Below are 19672 nucleotides of genomic sequence, written 5' to 3' on the forward strand. Positions count from 1 at the left end.
CGTCAGGCCACAACTGGTGAGCCTGTGAGCCTAGAGCCTGTACTCCTCAACAAAACAAGCACCACAGTGAGAAGCCTGCACCCCGCCCCTGGAGAGGAGCCCCGACTCTCCGGCAGCAAGAGCACGCCTGCGTGCAGCAGCAGCGAAGTCCCGGCACAGCCGAAAATGAATAAATAGATAAATCATAAAAAAAAAGAATATTATACATCCCTTCTGTTTTGTGCTGTCTGAAAATACAAGGTATTTTTCTATGTTTTCCTTAAAGTCACTGATGAAATGCTGAAGAGGTTGGTAATGGTACCTAGTGTGTGTGTGTGTTGGACTAGAGAGGGAGAATGAAAAAAAAGCCTTGCCCCTAATACTCAGAACCTCCTTCCAGAGACTGGCTAGTTGGCTGTGAATGATTTAACACCATCTGAGACACATTCTCTGATCCCCCCCACCCCCGCCCCAGGGCACTCAGTGGCACAGCTCTTAAAAGCATAGTCTCGCTAATCAAGCCAGCTTGATCTTAAATTCCAGGTCCAGCCACTTGATACCTTATTCTTCTAGGGAGTGCACTCACAGGATGAGAGTTAGGAATTTCCACTTTCTCCTCGGCTCATCTTTGATCTTTATACCATCTGTTCCAAGCAGAGTGTGTAACATCCAAGCCCAGTTCTGTGAATCTTCTTCACAAGTTGGCATTGAGGACTCCTCACCGAGGATCCAGAAAAACATCTTCCAGAACCTAAAGTAGCACACAGGTGTGAAGCAGTCGTGCTTGGAGAGACGCTGAATGCGTGGACTTTTGGAGAGTCAGTTTCAAAATCATGGAATTTAGTCAATCGTTCTCCATTTCCTTAGCCCCATTGCTAAGTCAGTTTGAAATTATCAGCATGACTGTAGAAGACGCTGCTTGAAAAACTGAGCATCCCAGCTGGGACCCCAGAACGTCCCATTCTCATCACTTTCTTAGTTCGGCCTCGTCTGTAGCCGGGTTTGTCTCACGTGATAAGCTAGGATTCCTCTGCACTGGAGTCTCGCTTAGAGACCTCCCTAACCCCTGGATCCAGGAATGCTATTAGCTGCCTTGTTCTATTTCAGTGGCTCAGGGGTAAAGAATCCACCTGCCAATGCAGGAGTTGCAGGTTCGATCCCTGGATCAGGAAGATCCCCTGGAGGAGGACACGGCAACCCACTCCAGCATTCTCGCCTGGGGAATCCTACGGACAGAGGAGCCTGGTGGGCTACAGTCTATGGAGTGGCAAAGAGTCAGACACAACTGATTACACATGCACGTTCTATTTCAACCACAGGTGTTATTCAGAGAATGCAGTTTTAGCAGCTCTGGGGCCTGTGCAAAAGCAAAGACCAGCAAATGTGAGAATTAGTGGAAGGCCAAGTCAGTGTTTCTCACAGACTTAGAACATTCTGAGCTCTGAAAGTTAGGAGCTCACTTTTCTTCTGTTATTGGTAAAGGAGACGTTTGAGCAGAGAGGCCCACTTTTTCTTAGCGTCTTCCTCTGCCATCAGAGAGGCTGACCTGATGGGTGGGATTTATGCTGTACCTGTCAGCACATAGGTGAGACCAGATGAGTAAGTTTGATGTCATTAAGTCATAGTTCCTCTTATGGTTCATCCCAGACACTGAATATAATCCCCTGTGCTACATGGTCATAGTTTGCATCTATAACCCTGAGCTCACAGTCCATCCTTGCCCTATGAGCCATGTTATAAACGGAAGTAATGGTCATGTTTATAAGATACATTGGATATTTTCTTATTCTGTTAAAATTTAATTCAATTTTAAAACACATCTTTTTTTAGGCAGAGCGTTTTAAAAGAAAGCATCATCTCTTGACAATTACAATGAAAATATTTAGAAAATTTTATCTGAAGATATAATTTTCAGTGATGGTTAAAAAAAAATCATAGTTCCTCAGGGTCAAATAGTGTCAGCCTCTACTGAGGGGGTAAGATAGTCCCTTGTTTTTTCTTAACAGAGGCTTAAAAGTCCAGGAAATCACAGAGATACCTTCTGGGAGCTGTGTATATGTGAATATAGGGAAGTGAGACCATTTGGCACCAATAGCTGATGTGTTGGTATTTGCTTTCTACTACTGTATATATGCTAAATGTTTTTCTTGATCTTAAATCCCTCCCTTATTATCCATGTCTGTATTTTCACCTGTGCTTTGAAGGCCCTGTACCTTGCTGTACAGATAACTGAACACCAGCAAGAGGTTTTCTCCCCATCTTTGTGTAGCCGCGGCTATAGCAACTGAGCCTGCCATAAAGGTAGGTCAGCTATACTGTGGAGCAATCTAGTTAGGAGGGAGAACCGATCATAAGAGACACCTAATAAGAATGAGGCTTCCCACTACAGTCACGTAACAGGCAGCTGACTGCAGCTCCTGACCCAAATTCCAGTCCCGGGGTGTGACTGAAGCGCAGCAATAATAACCAGTCAGCAGTAGAGTCCAGGGCTGACGGTAAAACTCCATGGATATTCTGATAGCCAGATCCTTGGCTGGCGTTGTTTTGCGCACAGGTCCCATCTAGCCCTGATCTGGGGACACGGGGCTGGGCGCTCAGGAATGAAATCGTAGCGGCTCAGTAAGCTCCCCAGCGCAGGTTTCCCTAAATGAGATGTCTCAAGGTGTTGCTTTACCAGCTGGATTGTTATATTGCTGGGGACAGAGAGGCTTTGGTCTGGGAGCTTCCACCAACCCTCTTTTTCTTCTATTCCTCCCTCATTTAGAGCCCATTGATCTTCCTTGGTGTATCTCGGGGACGGAGGCAATTCTGGTGCCAGGAGGACCTTAAAGATCAACTCAGGGCCCACTGTGGGGCCGGTTGGGTCTCCGCCTCCTCGGCTGCCTGGTCAGCCAACCTTTTTCTTTGCTGCTTGGATCAGTTCCTCCTGATGGCCTTTTTGTAAAGGAGTGGATGACTGCCACTTGGGAAGGCTCCAGACTACTTCTAACAGCTGAAGATTTCCTTTTTGTTCTTAATCTCCTTTCCCCCTTGCTGTCAATAGTCCCCTTTCTTTATAAATGGCTCCATGTACGCGTCAAGCAGCAAAGGGACACCTTGAATCAGTAATAGATGCTGACTCGTTTCCCTTCGGGGTGCCTCAGTGCCTGGGCGAGTGCGCACAGCCCAGCCCACGGTGCTGACCACGCTCGTGGTGAGGCCTCAGCCTCCACGCTCTCGTCAGTTGTTGTTACGGCAGAGCCTGCTCTGCACTGCCCGTCTGGACGGCACTGCTTCCGTCAGTGAACAGTTCCATTCCTGGGTTCTGGAGGGGAATGTGTCGGGCCTGCTCGAGTCAATTTCACCCATGACCTCCTCACAGTTATGATCGGGGGTTCCCGCTTCCGTAGGTAAAAACGTGGCGGGGTTCAGCGTCTGCACAGTCTCGAGTTGGACCTGTGGGTTTTCGCAAAGCAGTCCTTGCTAGTGAGTCATCCAGGAGCTGGTCAGCCACCTACGCCCCTGGCTATTCATTGGGGAGTAACAGCATGGGGAACCTTTACATTTATATTTTGTCCTAGAGTAAGCTCATCTGCTTCTCTGACCAAAACCACAGTGGCAGCTAATGCCCGGAGGCCTGGCGGCCATCCCGCGGCCACTGGATCCAGTCGTTCGGATGGAAATGTGACCGGGCGCTGCCATGGCCCAGCTGTTTGTGTGAGGGGCCCCAGTGCAGTGGGGTTTTTCTCAGGTACAAAGAGGTTAAAGTCCCGCGTCACGTCTGGCAGCCCTAATGCTGGAGCGCTGGTCAAGAGTCTCTTTATCTCCTCAGAGGCCTTTTCCTGTTCAGGTCCCCACTCTAGGGGGTCCTTAGCAGACCCTGCTGTGGCTTTAAACAAAGGCTTGGCAATTTCAGAGAAACCCAGTATCCAGATTGAGCTGAATCCGGCAGCCCCGAGGAACTCATGGACTTCTTGCTTGGTGTTCGGCCGAGGCATTGAACAGATGGCTTGCTCCCTCTCATGTCTGCGCGCCCGATGCCCTTTTAGATGACAAACCCCAGGTACTTGACCTCCTGTCTGCAGGTCTGAGCCTTCTTCCCTGACACCTGTGCCCTGTGGTGGAGAGTAGGGCCAACAGAGATTTGGTGTCTCCAGCAGTCCCCTTGGGTGGGACTAGCGAGCAACAGGTCATCCAGGTACTGGAGTAGGTGCAGTTTAAAGTTTGTCCAGGGAGGCAGCAAGGCCTGGAGCCGAGCTTCACCAAACAGGTGAGATTTTGGTAGGTGAGTTTTTGAAGCCTTTGGCAATCAAGTCCAAGTCAGCTGTGTCTTTCTCTCGGTGTTTGGGTCTTCCCATTCAGAGGCAAACAAGGGCTGGCTGGCTGGTGACAGGCAGAGGCAGAAGAAGGCGTCCTTGAGATCGAGGCAGGTGAACCAGCCTGCCTGAGTGTGTAAGAGACTCAGGAGAGTGTAGGGATCTGGGACCACTGGATGGATGGTGATCACTGCACTGTTGATGGCACAGAGGTACTGGACGGGGCAGTAGTCATTCCTTCCAGACTTTTTGATTGGCAAGAGCAGAGTGTTCCAGGGAGACTGACTTTCGATTAGGATCCCGGCATCTCGTGGGCGCTGGGTGTGGTGCTGAATTCCCAGGCGAGCCTCCCGTGGTCCTAGATATCGTTTCTGTCCAGCAGGAGTCCTAGCCTGAGGTCCACTACAGTGGAGGCATGGTTTTTGGCCAAATCTCGGAGCCTCTTCTCTGCCCAGACATCAGGGAATTCTTCTGGCAGTCTGGGGGGATTTATTTGTTCCCTCCCCGAGGAATAGAGACACCATTCCTCTTCCCTGGGCATGGCCACGGCCATCATCAGAGTGGATTGTCTCCCCAGGGTGAGGCTTGCGGGCTTTCTGGGGGCAAAGGTGATTTGCACCCCCAGTTTCGTCAGTAAGTCTCTACCCAGCAGGGGAATGGGATGTTCTGGTAAGGACAGAAATTCGGGAGTCCCCAGATGGCTCCCTAGCTGACATGAACGGGCCTTGCAAAATGAGCGGGCTGCCATGTCCCCTGTGGCCCCAACAACAGTTTCTGTTCGGCCTGTGAGGGGAGCCACGGTGTGGTTACCACGGAGTGTTCAGCTCTGGGGTCCACCGTAAAAGTCATTGATTGGCCCCCTACTTTCATCATGACCATGGGCTCCCGGGGGCCCAGGATCAGGGAGCCCAGTCTTCCTAGTCTGATTCTGCTCTGGCCCGGCCGGTAAGGTTTTGGACAGCCGGCTCAGGCTGGTACTTCTCGTTGTTGGGTTGACTGAACTTCTTTGAGCCTTTAGTCCCTCTGCGATGAGGGCACTCACTCCTCCAGGGTCCAGTGTCTTTGCAGTGGGTGCACTGCTCGTGGGGTAGTGGTGGTCTCTGCTTGGTTTCCCCTTTCCACGCGGACGGTCTGTTGCACTGGGTCTGAGCTCCTCAGTGCCGCTGCCGGCAGGGCTGCTTTCTGGTTCATTTCTGTATCTGCTTCTCGCTGGGCTTCACGGTCTCAGTCCACAGAGACTTTGTTTGCTACCTCCCGGAGCTGTGTGGCATTCATCCCACTGACGCCTTCCAGCTTTTGGAGCTTTCGTTGGATGTCTGCACGGGATTGAGCCACAAAGGCAGCGTTCATCATCCATTGACTCTCGGTTGTCTCAGGGTCAGATTGGGTGTATGTCTGAATGCTTCACACAGTCTTCCATAGAAATCGGTGGGGGGTCTCATCTGCTTTTGGGATTATGGTTGTCATTTTGGACATATTGGTGGGCTTTCTGGCTCCCGCTCGAAGTCTGTGGAGAAGGGCATCATAGTGTTGACCCCGGGTTACTTGTCCTTATCTGGTGTTGAAGTCCCAGTGAGGTCTCATCTCCGGCATCGCCTCTTGTGTCCATCCTTCCACATCTAAGACCTCTGCAGTGGCTTGACCTCTGAGCGATTTTTGGGCTTCTGTCAAGATGCATCGCCTTTCCCCAGTGGTGAAGAGAGACATAAAGGGCTGGTGACAGGCATTCCATGTGGGCTGATGGGTGTGGAAAATGGACTCTAGGAGGTCAGTCATGGTCTGGGGTTTATCAGAGTACGCTGGATCATGGTGTTTCCAGTTTAGGAGATCAGTAGTGCTGAAAGGCTGATGATAGAGGAGGGAGTGACCAGGCTGGACTGAGCCATCCTCGTTCATTGTTGAGGACCTTGAGTTTCTCACAGTGGCATCTGATGGGCCGCAGCCAGCTGGTTAGATGGTTGCGCTGAGCAGAACCGCGTCCCTCCTGGCTCGGGGCTGGAGTCTTGCTCTTGAGGTGGTGCAGGGGACACGGGGTTGGGGGGGGACAAACTGTCTGGCAGTGGGTCCAGCGCTGGCTGTGCCGGGGCTTGTGGAGTCAGGGGGGCATGTGGCGGGGGCAGCAGTGGGTCTTCTGTGGGATCTCCCTGGAATATAGGGTTTTTTCTTTCTTTTTTCTGAGTGGTTGGGTCACAAATACCCTACACTGTCCTTGTCTGTTAGTGCAAACTCTTGCCCATGGGGGCAGGTTCTGTGCTATTAGAAGCCGGGAGTCTATGTATGGAAGCTGATCTGGATGTCCTGGACTCCAGTGACTCCCTGGGGCACTGCTGGGACAGCAGGCAGGCCGAGAGTGCCCTCTGGCGGCTATCCAATGTCAATGGATGGCCAATCCAGCTCACATAAATTATAAAGCTTCCTGGGGGCCATCTTGACTCTGTAATCTCCTACAAAGCCCTTCTTAAAGTTCTTTATCATGCAATCTAAAACTGTTGTCTTAGAGGCACCTCCCCTGTTAGCAAATGTAATCTACCTGGCAGGGTTTTCAGGAAAACCTAATCTCTTAGATGTCAGCTCAAGGAGACAGAAGAATAACTGGTAACCAATAATTTCTCCTCCCTATGGATCCCAGCCTGAGTCCCTGGTGCAAAGAGAGACAAGGGTGGGGGCCCCCTTAAAAGAGGAGACTATGCAGGTGCCCACTTGGCTGCATCCCCGGAGGGAGCTTAGGTCCCTCTTAGCACTGGCGAATCCGTGTAAACCTGACCTAAACCTCTGACCAGATCTGTCTCCAAGGGAGGGACTGGGTCCCCCAGAGGCAGACACGGCCTTGAGTCATATGAGGTCACCATGGAACCGCAAGCTAGGGCCCACTCAGACTCCATAGCCACAAAGGCCCTGAAGCCACACAGTGGAGCCTGAAGCGCAAGTGGATCAAGCCACACACTCATTCATGTTCATTTTTCGTCTGCCTGGCCACTCTCCGGAGGGAGACTTAGACACCTCTTAGCATTGGCAGGTCAGTATAAACCCCTGACCTGGACCAGCCTCATAGGGATCAAATTCCCCAGAGACTGGAACCACCTTCAGCCTTAAGAGGTCGTCACGGAACCACAGGTTTTAGACCCTCAAGCTCCGTAGTCCGAGGACTGTGGCGCTCACTCTCACTTCCTTCAATCAGCAATCATGCATACACAAGCACTCAGAGGTCATCACGATACCCCCCTTTTCCCGAGTCCCCAGGTCTCCCTATCTGATGCTCCCTTCCTGGGACCTCCAAGGAAGTGATCCGTCTCCTCTTCTCCCTGTTGGGGTAGGACCTCCTGATTGGGGACTGGCCCCAAGGCCTTACCTGGCCCTGTAGCCATTCCTGGTGGGTTGGTCTGTCCCTTCAATGAGTCCAGTCAGGGCTCGTCCATCCAGAGAGTCGGAACACCGGTCCAAAACAGAACTTGGGATACCATCAGGTGGCGCGCCTCCTCGTTCATATCCCGGCTCCTCCGCTCCAATCCAGCCAAGCCACCAGTCCATGTGGCTCAAGGGGCAGGCGTGGTTGGAATCTCACTGGGGCCTCCAAAAATGTTGCAGAAACCAGTACTGGAGAAACCAAGCACTATGCTCGGAGAGTTGGAGAAATCAGGTTTACTACACCGGCGGGCCAGAGGAGTTACCACTCCAAGCTCTGAGCCCTGGTGGGCCCAGAGGAGTTAGCACTCCAAGTTCTGAGCCCCAAACAAAGGGATTACAGAGTTTTTATACACATACAGGCATGATTAAGTGGGTTTGAGGGTTTGCAAGGACTGGGGCGATTTCCAAGAGCAGGACAAGGGTGAGTGAGATAAGCTTCAGTTCCTGGTATTGTGAGTCCCCACTTTCTGAGACCTACGTCATCTAGACTTTGCAAGGAGCAAGCTGAGTTACAGAGGCAGAAGGGGAAGGAGGTAAAATTTTAACTTTTCCTCTTCAGTATAAATGTGAGAGTTGGGCCATAAAGAAGTCTGAGTGCTGAAGAACTGATGCTTTTGAGCTGTGGTATTGGAGAAGACTCTTGAGAGTCCCCTGGACAGCAAGGAGAACAAACCAGTCAATCCTAAATGAAGTCAACCCTGAGTATCCATTGGAAGGACTGATGCTGAAGCTCCAATACTTTGGCCACCTGATGCGAAGAGCTGACTCACTGGAAAAGACCCTGATGCTGGGAAAGATTGAAGGCAGAAGGAAAAGAGGGCCGCAGAGAATGAGATGGTTGGATGGCATCACTGACTCAATGGACTTGAATCTGAGCAGACTCTCACTTATCCAGGAGATAGTGAAGGACAGAGGAGCCTAGTAAGCTGCAGTCCATGGGTCCACAAACAGTTGGACACAATTTAGTGACTGAACAACAACAATGGCACAAATTCCACTGTAATATACTGGCTGCTGTCATAGAGCTTGAGCCACTGAAGGGTTTTCAGCGGTCCTTATATATGGTCTGATGTCCTTGAACTTGTCAGTCTTGCCTTTATGATTGATGCCTGAGGATATTGTATTTTCGGTGCTTTGTCATGGGCAATATTTCCTGCAGAAGCAACATTGACTTCTAATTCTTCTTTTCCTTTGCCCACTTTCTGTTTCCTGTGCAAATGGCCCAGTAGTTGTAAGACAGGAGAATATTTTTTTGTGGTGTGGAATCTCACCAGTCAGTGTTCTAATGACTGAAAAAGAAAGTCTAATGTATTTTCTTTGCAGGTGATTTTCATGAGATGACCACGGTATTATCACTTTGAAACCGAACACTGGTGATGGATGAGGATAGTGCCTATGAAAAAGCTTTGTTAACATAACCATTGTAGAAGCAGGTACAGTCAGGGTATCAATTATACCTTTATTAGGAAGTGAGAGAACAAATTTCACATTCTGGCTGTACTATCCATGGTTTATAAGACTTTGTTGTTATTGTTCAGTGACTAAGTCGCGTCCAACTCTTTGCAGCCCATGGGCTGCAGGCTTCCCTGTCCTTCGCTATCTCTGGAGTTTGCTCAAACTCATGTCTGTTGAGTCGGTGATGCCATCCAACTATCTCCTCGTCTGAAATAGACCTTAGAGGGTCTATTTCATGTGATGGATTGGCCATGATCAAGATGTGGTTTTGAGCTGAGAGTTTCTCCCGTTAGTTGAGAAAGTTTAATACTGTCGAAATCCCTTTGTCCTTAATGCAGAAGTCAGTGGGAACTCAAAGGAGAGCACCCCCCAGGTGAGCTGACTGCTGCCTGTATGCCTGACTGTCTGCCTTCTTGAAATAATGATCAGAGTTAGTGGAAAGAAAGGAGAACATGCCTCTTGCAGAGACTCTGTTCTCACAGTTGTTTATGTCTGACTTGTCTTTGTCTCTTTTCCTCTTACTGGTTGCCTTCCTCTCCCACCCAGCCCATCAACCTTGTGACATTGTTTGTATAGATCTGCCTATGAATTCAGTTAAGTTCAGTTGCTCAATCATGTCTGACTCTTTGCAACCCCATGAACTGCAGCAAGCCAGGCCTCCCTGTCCATCACCAACTCCTGGAGTTCACCCAAACTCATGTCCATTGAGTTGGTGATGCCATCCAACCATCTCATCCTCTGCCGTCCCCTTCTCCTCCTGCCTTCAATCTTTCCAAGCATCAGGATCTTTTCCAATGTCAGTTCTTTTCATCAGGTGGCCAAAGTATTAGAGTTTCAGCTTCAGCATCAGTCCTTCCAATGAACACCCAGGACTGATCTCCTCTAGGATGAACTGGTTGGGTCTCCTTGCAGTCCAGGAGACTCTCAAGAGTCTTCTCCAACACCACAGTTCAAAAGCATCAATTCTTCAGTGCTCAGCTTTCTTCACAGTCCAACTCTCACATCCATACATGACTACTATAGCCTTGACTAGACGAACTATAGCCTTGACTAGACGAACCTTTGTTGACAAAGTAATGTCTCTGCTTATTAGTATGCTGTCTAGGTTGGTCAAAACTTTCCTTCCAAGGAGTAAGCGTTTTTTAATTTCATGGCTGCAATCACAATCTGCAGTGATTTTGGAGCCCAGAAAAATAAAGTCAGCCACTGTTTCCACTGTTTCCCATCTGTTTGCCATGAAGTGATGGGACTTCATGATGCCATGATCTTAGTTTTCTGAATGTTGAGTTTTAAGCCAACTTTTTCACTCTCTTCTTTCACTTTGATCAAGAGGCTCTTTAGTTCTTTTTCACTTTCTGCCATAAGGGTGGTGTCATCTGCGTATCTGAGGTTATTGATATTTCTCCTGGCAATCTTGAGTCCAACTTGTGCTTCTTCCAGCCCAGCGTTTCTCATGATGTGCTCTGCATATAAGTTAAATAAGCAGAGTGACAATATACAGCCTTGATGTACTCCTTTTCCTATTTGGAACCAGTCTGTTGTTCCATGTCCAGTTCGAATTGTTGCTTCCTGACCTGCATACAGGTTTCTCAAGAGGCAGGTCAGGTGGTCTGCTATTCCCATCTCTTTTAGAATTTTCCACAGCTTATTGTGATCCACACAGTCAAAGGCTTTGGCATAGTCAATAAAGCATAAATAGATGTTTCTCCAGAATTCTCTTGCTTTTTTGATGATCCAGCAGATGTCGGCAATTTGATCTCTGGTTCCTCTGCCTTTTCTAAAACCAGCTTGAACATCTGGAAGTTCATGGTTCACGTATTGCTGAAGCCTGGCTTGGAGAATTTTGAGCATTACTTTACTAGCGTGTGAGATGAGTTCAATTGTGTGGTAGTTTGAGCATTCTTTGGCATTGCCCTTTTTTGGGATTGGAGTGAAAACGGACCTTTTCCAGTCCTGTGGCCACTGCTGAGTTTTCCAAATTTGCTGACGTATTGAGTGTAGCACTTTCACAGCATCATCTTTTAGGATTTGAAATAACTCAGCTGGAATTCCATCACCTCCACTAGCTTTGTTCATGGTGATGCTCCTAAGGACCACTTGACTTCACACTCCAGGATGTCTGGCTCTAGGTGAGTGATCACACCATTGTGATTATCTGCGTCATGAAGATCTTTTTTGTACAGTTCCTCTGTGTATTCTTGCCACCTCTTCTTAATATCTTCTGCTTCTGTTAGGTCCCTACCATTTCTGTCCTTTATTGAGCCCATCTTTGCATGAAATGTTCCCTTGGTATCTCTGATTTTCTTGAAGAGATCTCTAGTCTTTCCCATTCTATTGTTCTCCTCTATTTCTTTGCATTGATCGCTGAGGAAGGCCTTCGTATCTCTCCTTGCTATTCTTTGGAACTCTGCATTCAAATTAGTATATCTTTCCTTTTCTCCTTTGCTTTTCGCTTCTCTTCCTTTCTCAGCTATTTGTAAGCCCTCCTCAGACAGCCATTTTGCTTTTTGCATTTCTTTTTCTTGGGGATGGTCTTGATCCCTGTCTGCTATACAAAGTCACAAACCTCCGTCCATAGTTCATCAGGCATTCTATCAGATCTAGTCCCTATGAATATTAGTGTTAATTAGTGCTTGCAAGAATTGCCTTGTCTGATCCTCTGAACCCAGTGTTTCAAGAGGAATGGAATACCTGTGTCTAGCCCTAATTCATCAGAGCAGGAAGCAGTGAGTGAAGCTCCCTTTTGATATCACAGCCCTTCTGTGCGTCCATGCTAAGTTGCTTCATTCATGTCTGACTCTTTGCGACCCTGTGGACTGTAGCCTGCCAGGCTCCTCTGTCCATGGGATTCTCCAGGCAAGAATGCTGGAGTGAATTGCCATGCCCTCCTCCAGAGGATCTCTGACCTGGGCATTGAACCCGGCTTTCCCACATTGAAGGTGAATTCTTTACTGTCTGAGCCACCAGGGAAGCCCATCACAGCCCTTACCCCCTAGAAAGTCAATGCATGAATAGTCAGAACTTTATTTCCTTACCTCCTAGTCAGTTCAGTTCAGCTCAGTCACTCAGTCGTGTCCGACCCTTTGCGACCCCATGAATCGCAGCACGCCAGGCCTCCTTGTCCATCACCAACTCCCGGAGTTTACTCAAACTCATGCCCACCGAGTCAGTGATGCCATCCAGCCATCTCATCCTCTGTCATCCCTTCTTCCTCCTGCCCCCAATCCCTCCCAACATCAGAGTCTTTTCCAATGAGTCAACTCTTCGAATGAGGTGGCCAAAGTATTGGAGTTTCAGCTTCAACATCAGTCCTTCCAATGAACACCCAGGACTGATCTCCTTTAGGATGGACTGGTTGGATCTCCTTGCAGTCCAAGGGACTCTCAAGAGTCTTCTCCAACACCACAGTTCAAAAGCATCAATTCTTTAGCGCTCAGCTTTCTCTATAGTCCAACTCTCACATCCATACGTGACCACTGGAAAAACCATAGCCTTGACCAGACCGACCTTTGTTGGCAAAGTAATGTCTCTGCTTTTTCATATGCAGACTAGGTTGGTCATAACTTTGCTAATCCGCAGAGATGAAGTGAGTCAGCATCATTTCCTCCCATGATGTGCCAGTTCTCTAGTTTCTCCAGCTTCTGCCTTTATGTCTTCCCCTTCCTAACTCAATTGATTGTCCGTATTGTCCTATCATGGTTTTGAGTTACACATTTGGCACTGTCTCCACAGATCAGGGGACCCCCATGGAAAAAGTAGGTGGGCTGGCTTCTCCCCCATTGCCCAGACCTCCTTGACCCCACCCCGTTTGCTATGAGTGCTTTGAATGGTATCTGATTCTTTCGTAGTGCTTACCGCATGCCAGGTAGTGTTCTGCCACAGGTGATGAAGTTGCTGTTATTGTTGTAGCCACGTGTTCCGGGAAACAAACTCACTCAGGATGATGCAAATAGTGGAGTGCAGTTTATTTACACCGGCGGGCCCAAGGCAGAGTCTCCTCTTAGCCAAGGACCCCAACCAGTTTTTGTGAAAGCCTTATATACCCTAAGTGTACGTGCCCAAACCCACCTCCCCAAATTCCCTGAAACTAGTCTGAACAAAGGGCAAAAAAAAGATATAATCAAAGTTAACCCGTGATTCATATGCCTTAAGCCTAGGTAGTTAACAGTGGACAGTTATCAATAGTTCTGTGGTCATACCCCAACAAGCATAACAGAATGTATGATTCTACTCGGTTACACAGATAATTAGGGTATTCTTTTAGGCAATGGAGACTCTAGGTACGAGCCCTGGGGCTCTTCCTACCGGGGGCCTGGTTTTCCAGTTGGTATGTAGTTTCCATAGATACTGGGCATAGAGCTCAAAGTGCACAGTCCAGCCCACAATGGAGTCCTGCTTTCAAGACAGAGCCTGTTCTTTCTGTTTCCTCCTTCATTATCACCCCAGTTTACAAAGAAGGAAATTGAAGCTCTGTGAGGTCCCATGGCTAGCAAGGAGGGGATCGAAGTGGTCAGTTCTGTTTCCATGATCTCAGATCCTAAACCATCAATGATCTACCATGATCACTGAGTATCATAGCTATGGAAGGTGGAACTCAAAATTTAAAAGGAGTGTGCCCAGTTGTAGGTGAACCAGAATTGCCTTTTTATGACTTTGACCAAATCAAACACTGTGGCTGAGAAATGGAATATTTCCTGCTGTATCAGTAAACAAGGATGTCAGAGTCATCAGCAATCACTGCCAGCTTGGAAGGTGAGCTGGTGAGCCCTGAGGGAACCCAGGGTAGAAAGAATACCTGCCCTCGAGCATCCATCTGACTGGAGCCATTCCCTATAGGGAGCCCTGAGGAAATTCAGGATGTGAAAACACAGACTTCTGGCCCCAGATAGCTGAGATGCATATGGAAGGAATGATTTCAGTGAGCCCAGACTCTTGCATCTTCCTATACAGAGAAAAGCACTAAATTCCTTAACTCGGGATATCTGGTTTTCTTTAATTTGGAAAAAAAAAAAAACAACTTTTGAAGTTCAGACTCCCTGACCTTTGTTGCAAAACTTCTACATAACCTGACTCTTCCCCAAGCCCCCCTTGTCTTCTTGGAGCAGTTCTCTCAGGGTCACTAGAGATGCTGTCTCCTGGGCTTGAAGTCCTAAAAATTCCACCAAATAAAACGTAATTCTCAACTTTCATGTTTCATTTATTAAGTTGACATGGGGATAGAAAAGTAGGTGGTCGGCTAAAAAGGCTGCACAACTTCAGAGTTGCAAGTTAAGTCTTATTTGGGACAAAACGAGGACACCAGCCCAGGAGGCAGCACCTCTGATAGCTCTGAGAGACGGCTTCAAAGAGGCAGTGGGGGAAGGTCAATATATGAGATTTTGGTGAAGGGGGAGCGCAACGCAATCAAGTGCTTACTTTACAAGAGGTTTTCTGCCAGTCACCAGGAGCTGCTGTCACCATGAAGGGATTTAGTGCTTTGCTAGATAGGAAGAGATGCAGATATTGGGATCATGAGGTCAGTTCCTGAGAATATCCCACTGTCTAAAGACCTGTCCCACCAGATTCCCTGGAGCACAGCGTGCCTCACTCCACCCTGACCTCCCTTGGGGGTGTTGAAGGCCAACAGCGGCAGCAGCATCGGGTTCTTCTCCTCAGAGGCGGATGGCAAACGCCCCGGTTGTTCAGTTATTGGCAGTGCTCTTGTGATGTGCTGTGTCCTTAGTCGCTAAGTCGTGTCTGACCCTTTCCAATCCCGTGGCCTACAGCCCTCCAGGCTCCTCTGTCCGTGGGATTCTCCAGGCAAGAATGCTGGAGTGGGTTGCCATGCCCTCCCCCAGGGGAGCTTCCCAACGCAGGGATCGAACCCTGGTCTTCCACGTTGCAGGCAGATTCCGTACCATCTGAGCCATCAGGGATACTTGGCACATGCCAATTTGTAGTTGACAATGGGGAAAGAAACTGAAAGTGTGCAAAGAAAAAGATAGTATAGGGAGAACAGTATTTGGGGATGAAAAAACTCTGTGTCACGTGACTAAAGCTGTTAACTATGACAAATAGTGTGACCAGTGGGGAATGTAAGCGTCCCCAGCCGTCTGTCCTTTGAAACATTCTGCTGCCCAGAGAGCGGATGTGGGGGAAGAAGTAACAGAATTCTTAGAACTGTTAAATGATTACATGTCTGATACCGCAGTGAAGGACAAAAGCTCTTGAAAGAATCATGAGGGGCACAGGCATACTTTATTCAGTTCTGTGAAGATGACAGCTCATCCTTTGCGTCCTAGGCCTACTTCTGAAGTTTGGAGTTGATAAAACACAGATTTAACTTGCCTTACCGCATTTAGCTGCATTTGTTAAAACTCAGACATTCGACTTGGGTGGCTCTAGCTGTTTTTACTGAAATAAAATCCCTGGCACACAATAACGGAAAAAAGAAAAAAAGAAATCAAGAGTTTCATCATATGCAGTGTACTGTTTTCTACACTGGAGAATCTTGAGTGTTTTGGAAATAATAAGTCTGTTTCCACAATTTCCTGCTCTCCACTAGGTTCTTGGAACGCCAAATGAGGACACATGGCCCGGAGTTCACTCTTTACCACATTTTAAGCCAGGTATGTTTCACTGATTACGAAAAACTAAGTGCTACTGACATGCAAATGGTGAACGTATAGATACTCTCCCTGCAGCTGATGTTTTACCTGGAAAATTCTGGTTACGTTTGCCACTGTGTACTCTACCTCTTATTGGAGTTGTTTCGTTTTCACAGTTTATTTGTTGGTAAAAATAGACTGAATGACATCCCTCATCAGTGTTTCACCATATGTTTTTTGTTTGATTTGACTGGCTAATCTTGAAGTGACCTCTCATTTCACCATCAGTTAGACTAGCTTCCATGTCTATGAAAAACAAACTTTAAATCTAGCTGCTATAATCCATCTGTGTGATTCCTAGTAATAATACTAGAAAAGTATTAAATTGGAAAAAGTAAAAATCATATTTATTTTGAAAAACTATAGTAATACATGGTCAATTAATTTGAGTTTAAACATAGAAAATGTGCTATATGTCCAAAATTCTATAAAAAGAAAAGTTAAAATATTTACACTCCTGAAAAAAATAAAAATTAAAAAAAATATTTACACCCCTGAGCCAGAAAATCCGAGAGAAAATGTGACTTTTAAAATGTTGTCACTTTTTTTCTTACCAGTAGGTGGCAGTCAAGAAACTTCTAGTTTTAATAATGACACTTAGAAGAATCTCAAAATGGTCTATGTCATTTTTATAGGCGAATGAAAGCTTTAGAATTGGAAACTTAATAAAAATAAGTGGGATGAATTACTATAAAGTATACTTTTGTTTGTCTTTTCTTGGGTTAAAAAACCTGAATTATAAAATATGCAGAAAGTTAAAGTTGTTAGTCGCTCAGTCGTGTCCGACTCTTTGCAATTCTTTGACAGACTGTAACCTGCCAGACTCCTCTGTCCTTGGAATTCTCCAGGCAAGAATACTGGTGTGGGTTACCATTTCCTTCTCCAGGGGATCTTCCCAACCCAGGGGTCAAACTCGGATCTCCTGTGTTGCAGGCAGAGTCTTTACCGTCTGAGCCACTGGGGAAGCCCTACCATTAAATTACTGAAAGGAATTTTGTGGACGCTCTAATGGTCTATTACTTTATGAGGGAAAAGAGCTGTGAATGATTACTGTTACAGGAGTCAGATACCCTCTTTTTCTCCCCTTCCTCTCATCTGGGGGACCATCAGGAATTAACTATCAATCCCAAAGAATGACTGAGATGGGAAACTATTTTTATTCTTAATATTTCTCTTCTGAAGGTATATGGTGTGCTGAAAATTCTTTTTATCTTCTTTGGCTGCCCCAAGGACTCTGTACTTTTACTGAATATTTTAAATAATCTCTGTGTTCTGAAAGACTATAGAAAGTTACCAGTTGAATGTGGATTTTGTCTTCTCTTTCTTTAACTGAGCAAGAAGCATTCTCTAACTGCTTTTATGGAGTTTAAGTGAGAACAGAGCTATTTATAAATATTCCAAGTGTGGGCTCTTGAAGAAGGCTAGCTTCCTTGTGTTAATATCTAAAACCTTAAGTCCTAGGGAAGTAAAACAGAGAATATGAAAAGAGTTTAAATGAATAAAGTTAGATGCAGAAAGGAACAATTAAGATAGTCATTTGATCTGCCAAGTTTCTGGACTAGAAAACATGGAGTAATTGGTTTATTTTGGTGTGAATAGATTTATCTTCATCAACAGCATACAAAAGCACTTGTTAAATGTGTTCTGGGAAAGTACTATGATGTAATGCAAATTGAACTAACAGTTTGAGAACTTCATGAGATTAAGGACAGTGACTAGTACACATTTTGGTTCAATAAATGTCTGTTGCCCTGAATTGTATTGAATGTTTAAAATAAGCATTATTTATGTGACTCTGATGATAGACATATATAATTAAGGTATATATATATACACACACACATGTATATGTATATGTTTAAGTTATTAATTTTATGTATGCAACCACAGATACATAGAAGGTAACGGGGGACTCCCCTGGTGGTCCCGTGGTTGGGAACTCTCCTGGTCCCGGAGGATCCCACAGGCCTCCAGGTGGCTACTCAGCCTACACACGCCAGAGCCCATGCTCCGCAGCAAGAGAGGTCGTTGCAATGAGAAGCCTGAGCTCCACAACTGGAGAAAGCCTGGGGGCACAGCAACCAAGACCCAGGGCAGCCAAAAATAAATAAATAAAATTAAGAAGAAAAAAAAAACGTAACGGGGATCCAGAAGAATAATGTATTTAGATGTGCATAAGGTATGGATGCTGACAAGGAGAAAACACCCTCCACACAATGCTTAGGGCTTGTGGGTGAGAGTACAGGTGATAAATGCTTCCTGGGTTCCCTTGGGCAGAGTCAAGGAGAGAGAAAATAATAGACTGAGGCAAAGGGAGTCTTCTGAGACCATCAGGGGAGTCCTGGGGAAGAAGTTGCATATTCCCAGAGGAGAAAATACTATGCTAGGGCCCACCTGCCCCACCCCCTCCTCGTTCTATTTTCCCCCTCCTCATTCTATTTTCCCCCTCCTCATTCTATCCCCAAAGAGTGCCTTAGTAAGTCTCAGGGACAATAAGAAAGTCTGAGCCTTGAAGACATACTTTGTTTTGCTTTGTTTAATAGACTTTCTTTTTAAGAGCAGATTAGGTTCACGGCAAAACTGAGCAGAAGGGGCGGAGACTTCTGGTCTACCCCCCGCCCTGACACATGTGCAGCCTCCCCCATTTATCAGCGTCCCCCACCAGTTGGTATGTTTGTTACAGTCTGATGAACCTCCACTGACACATCATTGTCCTCAGAGTCCACAGATTACATTAGGGTGTGTTCTTGGCGTGGTACGTTCTGTGGGTCTGTGCGTGTATGTGCTTAGTTGTGTCCAACTCTTTGAGAACCTCATGGACTGTAGCCCACTAGGCTCCTCTGTCCATGGAATTTTCCAGGCAAGAATACTGGAGTGGGTTGCCATTTCCTTCTCCAGGGGTTCTTCTCAATCCAGGGATCGAACCTGTGTCTCCAGCATTGGCAGGCCGACTGTTTACCACTGAGTCACCTGGGAAGCCTATTATGACTTGTGGCCACCACTGTGCTATCATACAGAGTAGCTTCACTGTGCTGAGAATCCTCTGCATTCTGCTTCTTTACTCCTCCCTGTCCACTCACCCCTGGCAACCCCAGATCTTTTTACTCTCTTCATAGTGGTGCCTTTTCCAGAATGTCATATAATTGTAACGATACAGGATGTTCCTTTTCAGACTGGCTGCCTTCACTCACTAATATGCCTTTAAGGTCCGTCCAGATCTTTTCCTGGCTTGATAGCTCGTTTCTTTTTAGCACTGAATAATATCCCACTATCTGGATGCACCCCTGCTTATGTAGTCATTCACCTACTGAAGGACATCTTGATTGTTCCAGGTTTTGGCACTTATGAATAGAAATGCTATAAACATCCCTGCACAGGTTCTCTTTCTTCTTCGTCATCTTCTTCTTTTTTTTAAAGTAGTTTATTTTTTAAAAGGAAAAATTAAAAACCCCTCAGTGGCACTGATTTTTTAATTGGTAGAAAGTCATTATGGTGTTTCATGATGGACCAAGTGGTATAAGATATAACAGGATAAACACTTTCCAGATTTCTTTAGTTCATTTTCCCCTATTAAAAATAACGTTTATAGGTCTGTTTAACCTGTGAAAACAGTTTCAGTCTGACTACATGAAATCATTCCAGAAACACTGACGGGCCCTTGGACATCCAGAGACTGGGCTGGCTGGGATTGTGATCCAGCTCTGTGCACGGTTTCCGGTGTGCATGTCCATGGGGTCTCTCTCTTCCCTCCTCTGACCACCTTCCCTCCCCGTGGCCCCGCTCACTCCTAGCTGAGCCTTGACATAGTTCTTTTGTCACTGTTGTTTATTTCTGCCTAGTTAGTTATTTCAAAGACTTTATCTTTTAGAGCTGTTTTAGATTCATAGCAAA

General features: G+C 46.7%; 1 protein-coding gene across 1 annotated transcript in view; it reads left to right on the forward strand.

The window, feature by feature from the left end:
• The window catches only part of CDK14 (cyclin dependent kinase 14), a 660346-nt gene that overhangs the window by 463900 nt on the left and 176774 nt on the right, over window positions 1-19672 (forward strand). Inside the window, exon 11 of the mRNA XM_043462555.1 lies at window positions 15679-15742. Within this exon, the coding sequence (XP_043318490.1) occupies window positions 15679-15742 (64 nt within the window). The remainder of the gene's footprint in view (window positions 1-15678; window positions 15743-19672) is intronic.

The sequence above is a fragment of the Cervus canadensis genome, chromosome 3, assembly GCF_019320065.1.
Source record: "Cervus canadensis isolate Bull #8, Minnesota chromosome 3, ASM1932006v1, whole genome shotgun sequence".
Classification (NCBI taxonomy): Eukaryota; Metazoa; Chordata; class Mammalia; order Artiodactyla; family Cervidae; genus Cervus; species Cervus canadensis.